Genomic DNA, 13,076 nt, shown 5'->3' with positions numbered 1-13,076 from the left:
CCAAATTAAATCCAAAAAAAAGTTGTCTTTGTTTTGGAGCAAAAATTAAGTTAAATATAATCAAAGCAATATTTAAAACTAGAAGGTGGATGTTCAAAAATTTATATATTTTGAATTCTTAAAAAGTAAAAATTGTTTCACAAAAGTAATAGACGCTAGAAGGAGGGGTTGAACCTCCGACCTTGTGGTTAACAGCCACACGCTCTAACCAACTGAGCTATTCCAGCTTCGTTGCTACAATATTATGTTAATCATGTTTTATCTTAACAATCTCAGAAAAAAACTATTCTCACCGTCGCCGGTAACCATGGCACACCGGCAAACTTTTCCTCAGAAATTTCCATTATGCTCAAACTTCACTGAAGCAAACAAAGAAACCAACCAATTATCTTCATCTGAATTACAGACTCATATGTATCCGTTCCGTTTCAAAGATACAATACCGGGAAAAGCTTGCATTCAAAAAAGGGGTGTAGGGTGGGGTTGGGTTGAGGTCTACGGAGGAAAAATCTTGATGTTTAGTGCATAAAGAGTTAGATTTTGAGTTTTGACACATCGTTAAATGTCGACCACTCGTATTCTTATGGAATACCTACTTGAATTTCTCCTCTTGTCTTCTTCACATTTTCTTTCCACCAACAAACTATTTTCATGGCTTTATCCTCTTCCACTCTGTTGCTTGTGAAATCCCACATCTCTCTTTCTTCTTTTTCGAACCCATCACTTTATTTCAGTAAAAGAACATCTTCAAAAACCCAACTAGGAGGGTCACCAGGTGAAAGCAGAATTCGAGTCAGACGCATTTCTTTATCCATTATAAATGCTCGAGCTGATGATAGAAAAGAAGATATTGTTATTGTCGGGGCTGGAATTGCTGGTCTTGCTACTGCTGTTTCTCTTCAGAGGTTCAGTTCACAAACTCTGCCTCCATTTTTTTTTGTTTTTGGTAGGGGAAGGGGAAATGGGGAGGGAACTATAAGTTGCGGGAATCAAACGCTAACTAACAAGGTGAAAGTTTAGGTAGTCAAACTAACTGGCTGAGCTACTTGATTCACAAATAATAAAATATGTGCCTCCATGATAGCTGTTATTACAACCAATTAATTAATCAGTTAGTTTTAATAACAAACTAGCTAATTTGGTCTACTCAGCTTCTCTACCTCCATAAAGATAGTGGTAAGGTTTATGTACACCCTATCCTCCTCAAACTTCACTTGTGAGATTACACTAGGTTTGTTGTTGGTGTCTATGAATTTTCTATATCCATTTTGTTCTATTGCTGTTACAATGATTACTTTTTTATTTATTTTTTTGCGAAATTGAGAAGTTTGATGAATGTGATTTAGGCTGGGTATTAGAACATTGGTACTTGAGCAGGGTGAATCATTGAGGACCGGAGGAACCTCGCTAACACTTTTTAAAAATGGATGGAAGGCATTGGATGCTATTGGAGTTGGCAATGATCTCAGGAGTCAGTTTCTTGAAATTCAAGGGTATGTTGTTTCACTTGAACTCCTTGTTCATACATTTGCTTAAACATCTACCTATATATTGGCTGTTCCTATGGGGCTTAGAGAACAGCTAGTTAAGTAAGCGTACACTACACTAGCAGAGATCTTTTTATATCTAGTGTATAGAACCAGAGCTGAACTTCACGAGTGACTAGTGATTACTGTTTAGAATTTGCAGATAACAGAGTGTAGGGAAATAACACTTTCTAGTGTGACATATCAGATTACATAATACTGCATACTTAAACGGATTACTCCCAAGATTAGTGAGAGGTCTTTTAGTGGCTTACGTAGAAGAACCTCTCTGTTGTCTTCTCTTTCTTCATTTATTAGTGTGCTTCTGGAGGTTTCTGGTGCTGATACTGAAATCATGCGGAAGATGCTTCTCTTGGTTAATGATTTCCTTGGGTATCTGTTTAGGCATTAGTGGTTCAATTTTTAATAAGGAGTAGCTTGCAATTTGTTTATCTAAAAACCATGCACATATGCTTCTCATAGCTTCTTCTTTCTATTTGTATCAAAAAATCACTGGTTTATATTTGAAGAATATCCCGGGATTCGCAGGATGGCGATAAAATCAGAAGATGGAAGAGAACTGCGCTCTTTCAGGTTCAAAGATGAGGATGAAAGGTATAGTCCTCTCTCATTGTTGTGCTTCATGGGAATTTATTATAAAATTCTTATCCTTTTCTCCATTGATCCCACGAAAATGGAGTAGTCAAGAAGTCCGTGCTGTGGAGAGAAGAGTCCTACTGGAAACACTTGCCAGTAGGCTACCACCAGATGCTATTTCTTTTTCCTCAAAGCTGGCAAACATTGAAAGAAGTGAAAATGGTGAAACCTTGTTGGAACTTGATGATGGTATTCGGATATCTGCCAAGGTACGTAGTTAGATGTGCTCTTGAGTTGTCTGTTTGCAGGGTTTCCGTGGTGCTTGTTCTCATTTGTCTGATTATATCTCCTTTAATTAGCAATAATGTAAAATTAGTATTGCCAAAAACATTATTTTCTAATTCAACTGGACAAGGGAAGCTGTAAAATGCTTAATCTAATTTCTTGTTCACTATTTTGATGATTCTCATTTTGTAGCTGTAAGATTTATTCAAAATATTACCAAGTGGACTTATTTCTCATGCTTGCCCTGCTTCTTGAACTTCATCTCTGTACAGATATTGATCGCTTGTGATGGGATTCGGTCACCAGTGGCCAAGTTGATGGGGTTTCCAGAGCCTAACTATGTGGGACATTGTGCATTTCGAGGCCTAGCATATTTCCCTGAAGGACAGCCATTTGAACCAAAAGTAAACTACATCTATGGAAAAGGAGTGCGTGCTGGATATGTTCCTGTATCTGAAACCAAAGTCTATTGGTTTATCTGCTACAATAGCTCGTCACCAGGTTTGTGTTTCATAACAGCTGTCTGTTCTATTTCTTTCTCTTTAGTATTCATGACAGACGCAAGAATGCTTTTACATCAACTACTTACTTGTCTTGTCTCTATACCCCTTAGAACTTGATAAGCCAATCAAAATATTGCGCCTCAACAAGAAAGATGAGGTTGGCTATATGATTCACTGTCCATGTCATGTACTGTGAGAATTCATCATAAATTGACTAATTTCATTCTGGTTGTCAACCCACCGCAACTTCTCCCTTTATCGGGGTTTGGTACTGACAATATGAGAAAACTCACCAAACAGAATTAGAACTTGACATGTCCATGCTCCTAGTAAATTGGAGGCAGGAACGAACGTCCATGTGCACATGATAGTGTCTGTTTTCTTTCATGAGGACATGTTATTTGACAGCAATGTCCACTTCGATTAGATTCTCACTAGCTGAAAACTTCTATTCCTCCCATGCAACTCTCTGTAGGTGGACTTATAATGCTACCTTCTAAATAAAGTTGAAAGACGACCTACAAAAATTCTCTATTATCTTTTTCTATTACTCATCATCTTAAGTGTTTTGAATATCTATCGACAGGTCCAAAGATAACAGATCCATCTATTTTGAGACAACAGGCTGAACAACTCGTTAGAAATTGGCCAACCGAACTAATAAACCTCATCAATCTTACACCAGACGACACAATCATAAGAACCAGCTTAGTAGATAGATGGCTTTGGCCCTCAATAAGTCCTCCAGCCTCTACTGGCAGTATTGTGCTGGTTGGCGATGCATGGCACCCAATGACACCAAATCTCGGTCAAGGTGCTTGTTGTGCACTTGAAGATTCAATAGTTTTGACAAAAAAACTTGCAGAAGCAATCAAGTCTAAACGTACTTCAGTCGAGGACGCATTCAAAGCATATGGAAATGAAAGATGGCCCCGTATATTTCCATTAACAGTACGTGCATACCTTGTAGGTGCACTATTACAGTGGGATAATCCAGTTATATGTGCCCTTAGGGATAACATTGTTGTACCTAAGCTGGTTAGGCTTGGACCAGTTCTGGAGCATACTAATTTTGAATTTGACCCTCTATAACAAACATAGAAATTTAGTTGCTGGGTTAGCATCGGCAAATATTATTTATACTTAATTGAGGTGTGCATCAAAAGTACAAACGTTGCTGTTTGTTATTATACATACTGCACAAAGTTCCTTCTTACACTTTAATGTCAATTACATCTCGTTGATATCACATATGGTCACTCAACTAATATTTATCATATTATAAAGTTATAACCTTTCTTTATTCGTTCACTTTTATTTATCATATTTGCATTTGACACACTCGTTAAAAAATTAATGATTATTTTATCACATTATTCCTCTTAATTAATGTTTAATTTAATATCATGTCTTGGAAAATAATTTTAAAAATAAATAATTAATACTAAAAATAAAACATAAAAATAAGTAATTACGTTTTCTTAATATGTTAAAATAAAAATAAAAATTTATTTCTTAAAAATAAATGAGAAGCATGAATGAATTTATTTTAAAATTATTTGTGCAACCATACTTATCATTTTCTCCCTCTGGTCCTAATTACTTTTGTCTAGTTTTCTTTTTTTTTAGTTGTTTCTAATTACTTGTTCATTTTGACAAATCAAAATAGGACAAAAAAAAAATTACCTCTTATATCCTCAATTAATTACTTTGAAAAATGTAGAACTTCTTGAAAATCTTAAGTTTTAAATTCATTCATTTCATAATTAATAGGGGCAAAATGATAAACTCACTATATCAATCATTATTTTCTTAATAGATATGTCAATTCGTTTTACACGATGCATTAATCTAAGAGACCATTGAACATTAGTTGAGGGAATAGTATTTGACGGGATCTTTTTCCTCTTCTTTGAAGATATCACTCACGCGCTATTACTACTTTCAATACAACTAAAAGTACACTCGTGTATGAGGCATCTACGAAATTACCGGCTCAGCCACCTTTTAAAGTTTCGTCAAATGACCGAATTATCCTTTATGAGGCATCTATGAAAAAACATAAATTTATTTTCAAGAATCAAAACACAAACATTTCAAAATATTTTCAATCATGTTTCCTCCATATAGAGCTATAAATTTGGAAAATTAAAGAAACTTCCATTGACTAATTTAAAACCATGAATATTGTCCCTTCAACCTCATATTTTTGTATCAATTTGCAAAGGCTTTAAATATTTGTACTGATTTTCACTTGAGTATACTTAAAAAAAAGGATCCACAATTTTGAGATGTTAGGCTAAGTATTTTATTAAGATTTTAAAGTACTATTTAGAAGATGAAAATAAAAGTAATAAATATAAGCTCAAATCTTATTTATTTTTTAAAAATTTACCGAATGGAACACATGTAATCCAAACACCACACTGTTTGATCCAAAATAATTTCTAACTATTTTATATTCATATAGCCTAACTTAACAATGTTGCCACTAAGTTTTTAAAAAAAAATTATTCTCATCTTTTTATATATTTAACGAGAAAATAGTGACTATCCATTGAGCGAGATTCACTAGGATTTAGGGTGTGTTTGGTACGAAGGAAAATGTTTTTTCTGGGAAACAGGTATATTTTTGACTTATTTTCTCATGTTTGATTGGTGAGTAGAAAATATTTTTCGAAAATTGTTTTTTAGAGTTTAGTTTATGAATAATTTATTTTTTTTTTGAGAAAATATCTTTTATTTTTACTAGAGAGTAGAAAATAATTTTTGAATTGAAATTGAAAATATATTTTAAAAATAAAGTTAAAATTTTTTTGGGTGGGGTGGGCTGGTGTGGGGGGGCGGGGGAGCGATAGGGTAAAAAAATAAAAATTTGAAATTAAAAATATTTTTTAAAAACAAACTTAAAAAATTTTTTGGAGGGGGTGGGGGGCTGATTGGGGAAGGGGGTAGGCGTGGGGTGGGGGTGAAAAAATAAAAATTGAAAATATTTTTTAAAAACAAATTTGATTTTTTTTTTTTGGGGGGGGGGGGTAGTGGGGGTTGGGGCTGGGGCTGGCGGGTTGGGGTGAAAAATAAAAATTTAAATTGAAAGTAATTTTTAAAAACAAACTTAAATTTTATTTTTTTGGGGGGTCGAAGGTAGTGGTGGGGTGGGGTGAAAATAAATTTTTGAAATTGGTAATATTTCTTGAAATCAAATTTTAAATTTTTTTTTGGGGGGGAGAGGGGGGGGGGGTCAAGGGTAGGGATGGGGTGAAAATAAAAATTTGAAATAACTTTAATTTTTTTTTTTGGGGGGGGGGGGGGGGCTGGGGGAGTCAAGAGTAGGGGTGGGATGGGGTGAAAATAAAAATTTGAAATTGAAAATATTTTTTAAAAACAAACTTCAATTTTTTTTGGGGGATGGTAGGGGACTAGCTAGGGAAGGGGGGAGGGTGAAGGGTGAGGGTGGGGTTAAAAAAAAAATTGAAGTTGAAAAATATTTTCTTAAAATAAGCTTTAAATTTATTTTTTAATAAAAAATTTGATTTTTTTCAACCAAAAATTGTAATTTGAAGTTGGAAGAAAGTTTTGGAAAATATTTTCCTTAATTTTTTAAGGAAAGTCATTTTCCTTAAATTTGAGGAAAATGAGTTGATTTGGAAAACATTTAACCCAACCAAACATGAGAAAATTGGAAAACATTTCATACCAAGCACACTGTTAGTGTCAACACCAAATAAAATAGGGAAAAATGACAAATATATCCCCGAACTATCGTAAATGGTATGTGGATACCCTCTGTTATACTTTTGGGACATTGGTGCTCCTACCGTTAAAAAACTAGAGCATATATACCCTTTATACTAACGGACATACACGTGTCATAATCTTATCCACCAATCTGACATTTATTAAATATCGGATCAACGGATAAGATTGCGCCATGTGTCCCTATTTAGTCTTTCGCTAGAGTGAATGGCATATATGCTTTAGTTTTTTAACAGCAAGGGCACCAATGTCCCAAAAGTATGACGGAGGGTATCTGCTTACCATTTACGATAGTTCGACAATATTTTTGTCATTTTCCAATAAAATATTGGACAATATATCATTTAATCTATATTATGCATATATCTTTATTCGATAACTTAATTTCATATTTATTCTCATCACAAACTTTATACTCCCTCCGTCCACTTTTATTTGTCATGTTAAGTTTTTTTATAGTCAATTTAATTAATTTTTAAAGTCAAATAAAATTACATTAATTCGATATTTTAAACAAAAAATTTAGATATTTAAAAACTATACAAAAAGTACTATAAATTGCAATTTTTTGCATATCAATATGATGAAAAAATACATGTAACATATTAATCAAAGTTTTTATAGTTTGATTGTAAAAAAGGAAACCATGACAATTAAAAGTGGACGGAGGTAGTAATAATTAGTAAAATATAAGTGGGTGCAATCCAAGTCATGATAAAATTGAAGTCATCGGCGAAAAAGGACTAGAGAAGCCCATTTCTGTAATTGTACACGATTTTGTATTCCACGTGGAATGCATTCCTTTTAATTGCAAATTATTTTAGACTCTCTCCTCTTTGTCGGCGACTGTTGTGATTCTCTGATCAGTTTCTCTGCCGAAAAATCTGAAATATTTGTAGAATTTGCAGCTTCCTTCTTCTTCTCCGGTTGATCGTTCTCATACGTTTAGCAGTCATGAATCCCGAATAGTAAGTAGCATCTTCCTCTTACATTTGTTTTCTGCAAAATAATCAGAATTTTCCTTTATTGTTGGTTGAGCGAATACTCTGAATCTGTGAATCATGATTATTGATCGATTTCAGTAATATACTTTATCGGATTTGTTCATTGGAGTTCAGTTGAACTCCTTGCATTTTGTCTTCAGAGATTTAACTAAGTAGTAGAAGTGTCGATACCTTATTGTTTCGGAAGTCAGCATCTGGCATCCGTGCAGTTTTATTGCTTTATAAGGGAAGCTAACAGTGTTAACTAATCATCACTTGTAAAAATTTAAGCGTAACTAAGCCAATAGAGCCAAGGAGATATCAGAAACAACGTCTCTATCTCTGAGGTACGGGTAAGGTCTGAGTACACTCTCACCTCCACAGACCTCACTTTGTGGGACTACACTTGGTATGTTCTTGTTGCTTAACTTAACAATAAGCATGCCTACCAAACCTCGCTATCAAGAAAGAAGAAACCTAAGAAGATTTAGAAAGATGAAGAAATAGAGAAAAGGAAGGGGAGGCTGGGAGGTTGAAGGATTAGTATGCATCTGATCCCCCCAAAGAAAAGATGAGAGGTTCAATTAAAAGAAGAAACTATCCAACTTATCTCTAAAATTAAACCAGAAAGCTACGTTCATAGTTTTTCCTTTTGTCAATTTCACCCATCTTTTTGGTTTATAGTTGGGTTCTCCAGCTAATTTTTCTTTCAACTAAGCTAAAATTCTCTTTCAAAATATTGATTTCTTAGCTTAATTATGTATTTTTTTCAAGGTTCAAATAGCAGTTCTAGTTAAGTAGAGGGATGTTTTGATTTAACTGTTTAGAACTCTTGTTCAAGTGCAATCAGCTCTTTTCTTTGGTCAAATAGTAGTGGAATATCTGTTATTTACGAAGGCTGGGATCTTAATTTTGAGTAAACAAATATCTCTAAATACTATAGAGTAATACCTTCTGGTCATTTTTGTTGCTCTTGATAAAATATTGCGATGTAATTTTTTTGGTTTAAGTTGTAGCAGTATAAAACTTCTGATTAATAATTTTGTGCAAGCTTCCAAGCTTTAGATGTTTTGTGTAGATTGACTTGTAAGATTTAAGGCATGTGCTAACATGATATTCCTGAAGCTTGACATACACCTGAATTAATATCTAAATATTGGCAACAGTTCAACCATCATGGGTGGCCGGTGGATTATGTTAGTTTTGGCGAGTTACTAGATATTAATCGCACTGTCTCAATCTGAAAAACCTCTTAGACATTACGCTCTCTGTTCTGAATTGTTTTTGGGAGCAAATTCTCTTTAACTTCGAGCAGCGTTTTTCAGGCAATTCTTAAGCACTTGTAATAACTCTATTTTAGTTTTTAGACTTCAAAAGTTTTTTTCATGTGATGATTTTATCTGTAGGTCCTACAATTCACTGTGAAAAGTTGGCCACATTAAATCTCAAGTAGAACAAAGTAGAAAATAATTTGGGCAGTTCAATTAACTTCTTTTAGTTATGCTTTGTGGAAGCTTGCTCTTTCAAGTCGTCATAAGTTCTCTGATTATATGTGGATCTTATTTGATTTAACTATTACACTTAAACTTGTTGTGGCAATCTTCCTGTGTGGTTATGTTGACTAATGTCAGATCTCAGTGGAGGTATTTATCAAAGTCTGGATTGAGGATTTTCCTTATGTATTTCATAGTAGGAGAAATTGTTTCCACAGAAATAGCGATGTTAAATTTGTGCCTCTGAAAACATGTGATGTTTAATGGGCATATTAATTATAGATTTTGGTCATCTTAGGAATCATGGAATGCCTGCATGATTATGTATTATATTTACCTAGACATGTAATTATGGATGTTTATCATATTAGGAATCATGGAATGTCTGCATAGTTGTATATTATATTTATCTGGACATATTTTGATTTTATATAGCTTATCTGATGTTGTAATTTTCTGTGCAGCGACTATCTTTTCAAGCTTTTGCTTATTGGAGATTCTGGAGTTGGCAAATCATGTCTCCTTCTCAGATTTGCTGTAAGTAATTTTGCATAATTTTACTACATTTGTTTCTCAGTTGAAATGTGATGAGAAGGCCCTTTCCTTTGCCTCATCTAAGTTTCTCTTTTACTGGTTCATTTCTTTCGGGGATTGGAAATGCATTGTTTTATCTTTGATTTTCCTCTTTTTTTTATCCTTGTGATGACGGGCAAGGATAGCATGCTCTGCTTCTGTAATTTGGTGATTTTAAATTATAAAAAAAAATCATTGGTATAAGTTGTGGTCGTTTCCTGTTGGCTCTCTCTGACCCCAAGTATATACGTGTGTGTGTGTAAAGGGTTTGGGGGGGGGGGGGGGTTCTCCTTCAATTTTTGGGCTTACCGAGGTTCAGCTTGTTTGTGATTGAGAAACCTTTTATTATTTCTTGTTGACCTGTGATCTAAATATGAAATGTTTTGTTGACAATATATAGGAATTCTTTCATTCAGATCATCTACCAATATATTCGTACAGAAGGGAATTACCTCTGAATATTTTTATGGCCTGCAAGTTGAGACTGCCTTAACTTCTGTTGCTGTTGAATGGAATGAATTTGATGTTGCATTTCCTATATTTTTGTTGTCCTCATTTTCTGATTTGAATTTGTTAGACTCTTAGTTTGTATTGCTTTTAAACTTCCCAGCAATAACATTCTGTATGAAAGAAAACGGGCTTTTCCTTATTATTTTTGTTCTTTTCTGGTTTTCAGGATGATTCGTATCTTGAGAGTTACATTAGTACCATTGGAGTGGACTTCATAAGTGATCCATGTCATTCTGTTCAATGTCTTCGTAATCATTGTTTGCAGTATATCAGTGACGATTGCATTCTCTTGTAGAAAATCCGCACAGTGGAACAGGATGGGAAAACCATTAAACTTCAAATTGTAAGTATTTGAAATCCAAGTGCGTAGGCAATTTATGTCTCTGTCAAAGGAATTGCAATTAGCAGGAGTGTCTGGGTTGTTTACCATATATTTAGAGAAACAGAAATTAAGTCAGAATCATTAATCTATATATATTTTGATTCATTCTCAACTTGTTTTAGTTCCTTTAGAATCTAATGTTCCTGCTTTGTTACATATAGTGGGACAGAGCTGGTCAAGAGCGTTTTAGGACAATCACCAGCAGTTACTATCGTGGGGCTCATGGCATAATTGTGAGAAATAAATTATTTATTATACTTGTTCATTGATTTCATTTTTTATTTATCAAGGTTGTCTTGTTCTGATGGCATTTTTTCAGGTGGTTTATGATGTGACTGATCAAGAGAGCTTCAATAATGTCAAGCAATGGTTGAGTGAAATTGATCGATATGCAAGTGATAGTGTAAACAAGCTTCTTGTGGGAAATAAGTGTGATCTCACAGCGCAAAAAGTAGTTTCCACTGAGACAGCTCAGGTAAGAAGTCTGCTACACCTTTTATTCAAGACACTGTCCCACAATGAATACATGGGTGAATAGAGTTTGCATAATATGTAGGCTTTCGCTGATGAAATTGGTATTCCATTCATGGAAACAAGTGCAACCAATGTGGAGCAGGCTTTCATGGCCATGGCTGCTTCAATCAAGAACAGGTATCCGAATTCGTCAAAGTACTAGTCATTCATAGATATACATCTGAAAAATCTCTGTATGATGATTCTTTGATTTTGTAGAATGGCGAGCCAGCCTGCATCAAATAATGCTCGGCCTCCAACTGTGCAGATCCGTGGACAACCTGTTAACCAAAAGAGTGGTTGCTGCTTGACTTGAAAGGATGAAGTTACGTTAGCACGATGATGCTTCTGATCTGATGTAGCATGTAAAATTAGTCGCAATGGTTTGACTGATGTTTCAGCCTTTCGCCAAAACCCCCATTCTTTGCAATGTATTTGATTTTTGTACAAAAACTAGGAATATGGGTGGAATTAGTAGGTTTGCTTTCATTCCATACTTAATATTGCTTCAGCTTTAAAAATCACCCTTGAACTTAATGGTAACTGAACAAGTTAGCCCAACGTCTAACAGATTATGTGGGAAATGCTAGTTATCAACGAGTTAGTGGTTAGGAATGACAATGGGGCTTCAACCCCCCCCCCCACCCCCCGCCAGGGGCGGACCCACCTTTGAGGGAGTGGGTGCATATGCACTTGTTCACTTCGAAAAGTATATATATATATATATATATATCTATATATTTCTAAATAAGGATCATATAATTAAGTTTGCACCCTAAAATATTTTCTTTTTGTCAATTTTTTTCAAGAAAAATCATATTGAAAAACCCCAAGTGAGATTTGAACTAGCAATTTCACAGTGTATACTTAGGGACAATACTATTCGGTCATAGAGTGTACTATGTTATGTTTGGCAATATTTTTCGATTAAGTGTTGGTGCTTCAACTAAGCTGCATTTGCCTTTAGTAGTGTCACGTTGTCTTTAAATCTTGGGTTCGCCCATGAGCCCCGACCTGCTTATGTTATCTCTATTTTATAAAAAAAAAAAAATGTTATCTTGCTAAAACAGTACACAAATTTGACATTTCATTATATTTTTTTTAGGATGAAGATCTAGTTTAATAGTACCTTCAGTTATTATCTTGTTAAAACACACAAATTTAACAGATTTTGGACCTATACGTGGCAATATATCATAAATAAATCTAGTTTGGTTTACAAATAAATTTCCAGAGCTAAAACCCAGTTACAAATTTTGATTTTAAAAAAAAGTGTCAAAATACATACCTAAACTATCTTATTCTTTTTTTAGTTTCATACTTTAAGTGTTGAGAGAGTGAGTTTCATACCTAAATTATCACCACATTAATTTGAGAAACACACTTTGAATGTGTGTAATACACTCTTTTTTATTTTAATTTTTTTTACCACATATCATTCACATAAATAAATCTTTCCACCTTAAAAAAATTAAATAAACTATTAATATTAATTAAACATTAAACTATCACAATCCCAAAAGGAAATGATTTTTTTCAACTAACCCCCTCCCGACAATTCACACACATATTTTTAAAAAAACACACATATATATATATATATGCGCTCATATGCTTTTCGGAAAGTTATTTTCTCCTTTTGCGTATCGAATATAATAATAATGAAAATTTTATTTTCAAAAAAAATCTTGCCGCAAGTAGAAAATACTTCCCTAAAAACATTTATATATTTAACCCAAAATGAAAAAAAAAATGAAAAGGAAAAAAAAAAGGGGGGGGGGGGGGGAGGGGAGGATAGATTAAACAAATAGTATCTTATTTATTTTGGAAGGGGCTGGAATTGAGGGGAGGTGTTGGGGCTAAGAGAGATGTTTTAAATTTTATTTTATTTTTTTGGATAGTGATACTTTAATCTTTAATTTTTAATTAATTCTAATAATTTATTTAGTTTTTCT

General features: G+C 33.8%; 3 protein-coding genes and 1 non-coding gene across 6 annotated transcripts in view; 2 read left to right on the top strand and 2 right to left on the bottom strand.

Annotated features, from left to right (window-relative positions):
- LOC125831646 (uncharacterized) overlaps window positions 1-13,076 on the bottom strand; it is an 831,707-nt gene that overhangs the window by 27,418 nt on the left and 791,213 nt on the right. The gene's annotated exons all lie outside the window — the stretch shown is intronic.
- Window positions 154-227, bottom strand: TRNAN-GUU (transfer RNA asparagine (anticodon GUU)). Its single transcript has one exon. It is a non-coding gene; the product is annotated as a tRNA-Asn (tRNA).
- On the top strand, window positions 594-4,024 carry LOC125831609 (monooxygenase 2-like). The gene is made up of 6 exons (XM_049510777.1): window positions 594-905; window positions 1,347-1,493; window positions 2,076-2,141; window positions 2,230-2,392; window positions 2,681-2,909; window positions 3,498-4,024. The coding sequence occupies exons 1-6, from the start codon at window positions 652-654 to the stop codon at window positions 4,001-4,003; spliced, it is 1,365 nt and encodes a 454-aa protein (XP_049366734.1). The 5' UTR covers window positions 594-651; the 3' UTR covers window positions 4,004-4,024.
- On the top strand, window positions 7,527-11,437 carry LOC125831658 (GTP-binding protein YPTM2). Its single transcript, XM_049510830.1, has 8 exons — window positions 7,527-7,635; window positions 9,608-9,680; window positions 10,393-10,461; window positions 10,522-10,569; window positions 10,770-10,841; window positions 10,928-11,083; window positions 11,165-11,259; window positions 11,341-11,437. Exons 1-8 carry the CDS (start codon window positions 7,622-7,624, stop codon window positions 11,435-11,437), a joined length of 624 nt encoding a protein of 207 aa, XP_049366787.1. The 5' UTR covers window positions 7,527-7,621.

This window comes from Solanum verrucosum, unplaced genomic scaffold (genome assembly GCF_900185275.1).
Source record: "Solanum verrucosum unplaced genomic scaffold, falcon-dt-bn FXZP01000049.1, whole genome shotgun sequence".
NCBI classification, from domain to species: domain Eukaryota; kingdom Viridiplantae; phylum Streptophyta; class Magnoliopsida; order Solanales; family Solanaceae; genus Solanum; species Solanum verrucosum.
This window is presented reverse-complemented; position numbering and strand designations above follow the sequence as displayed.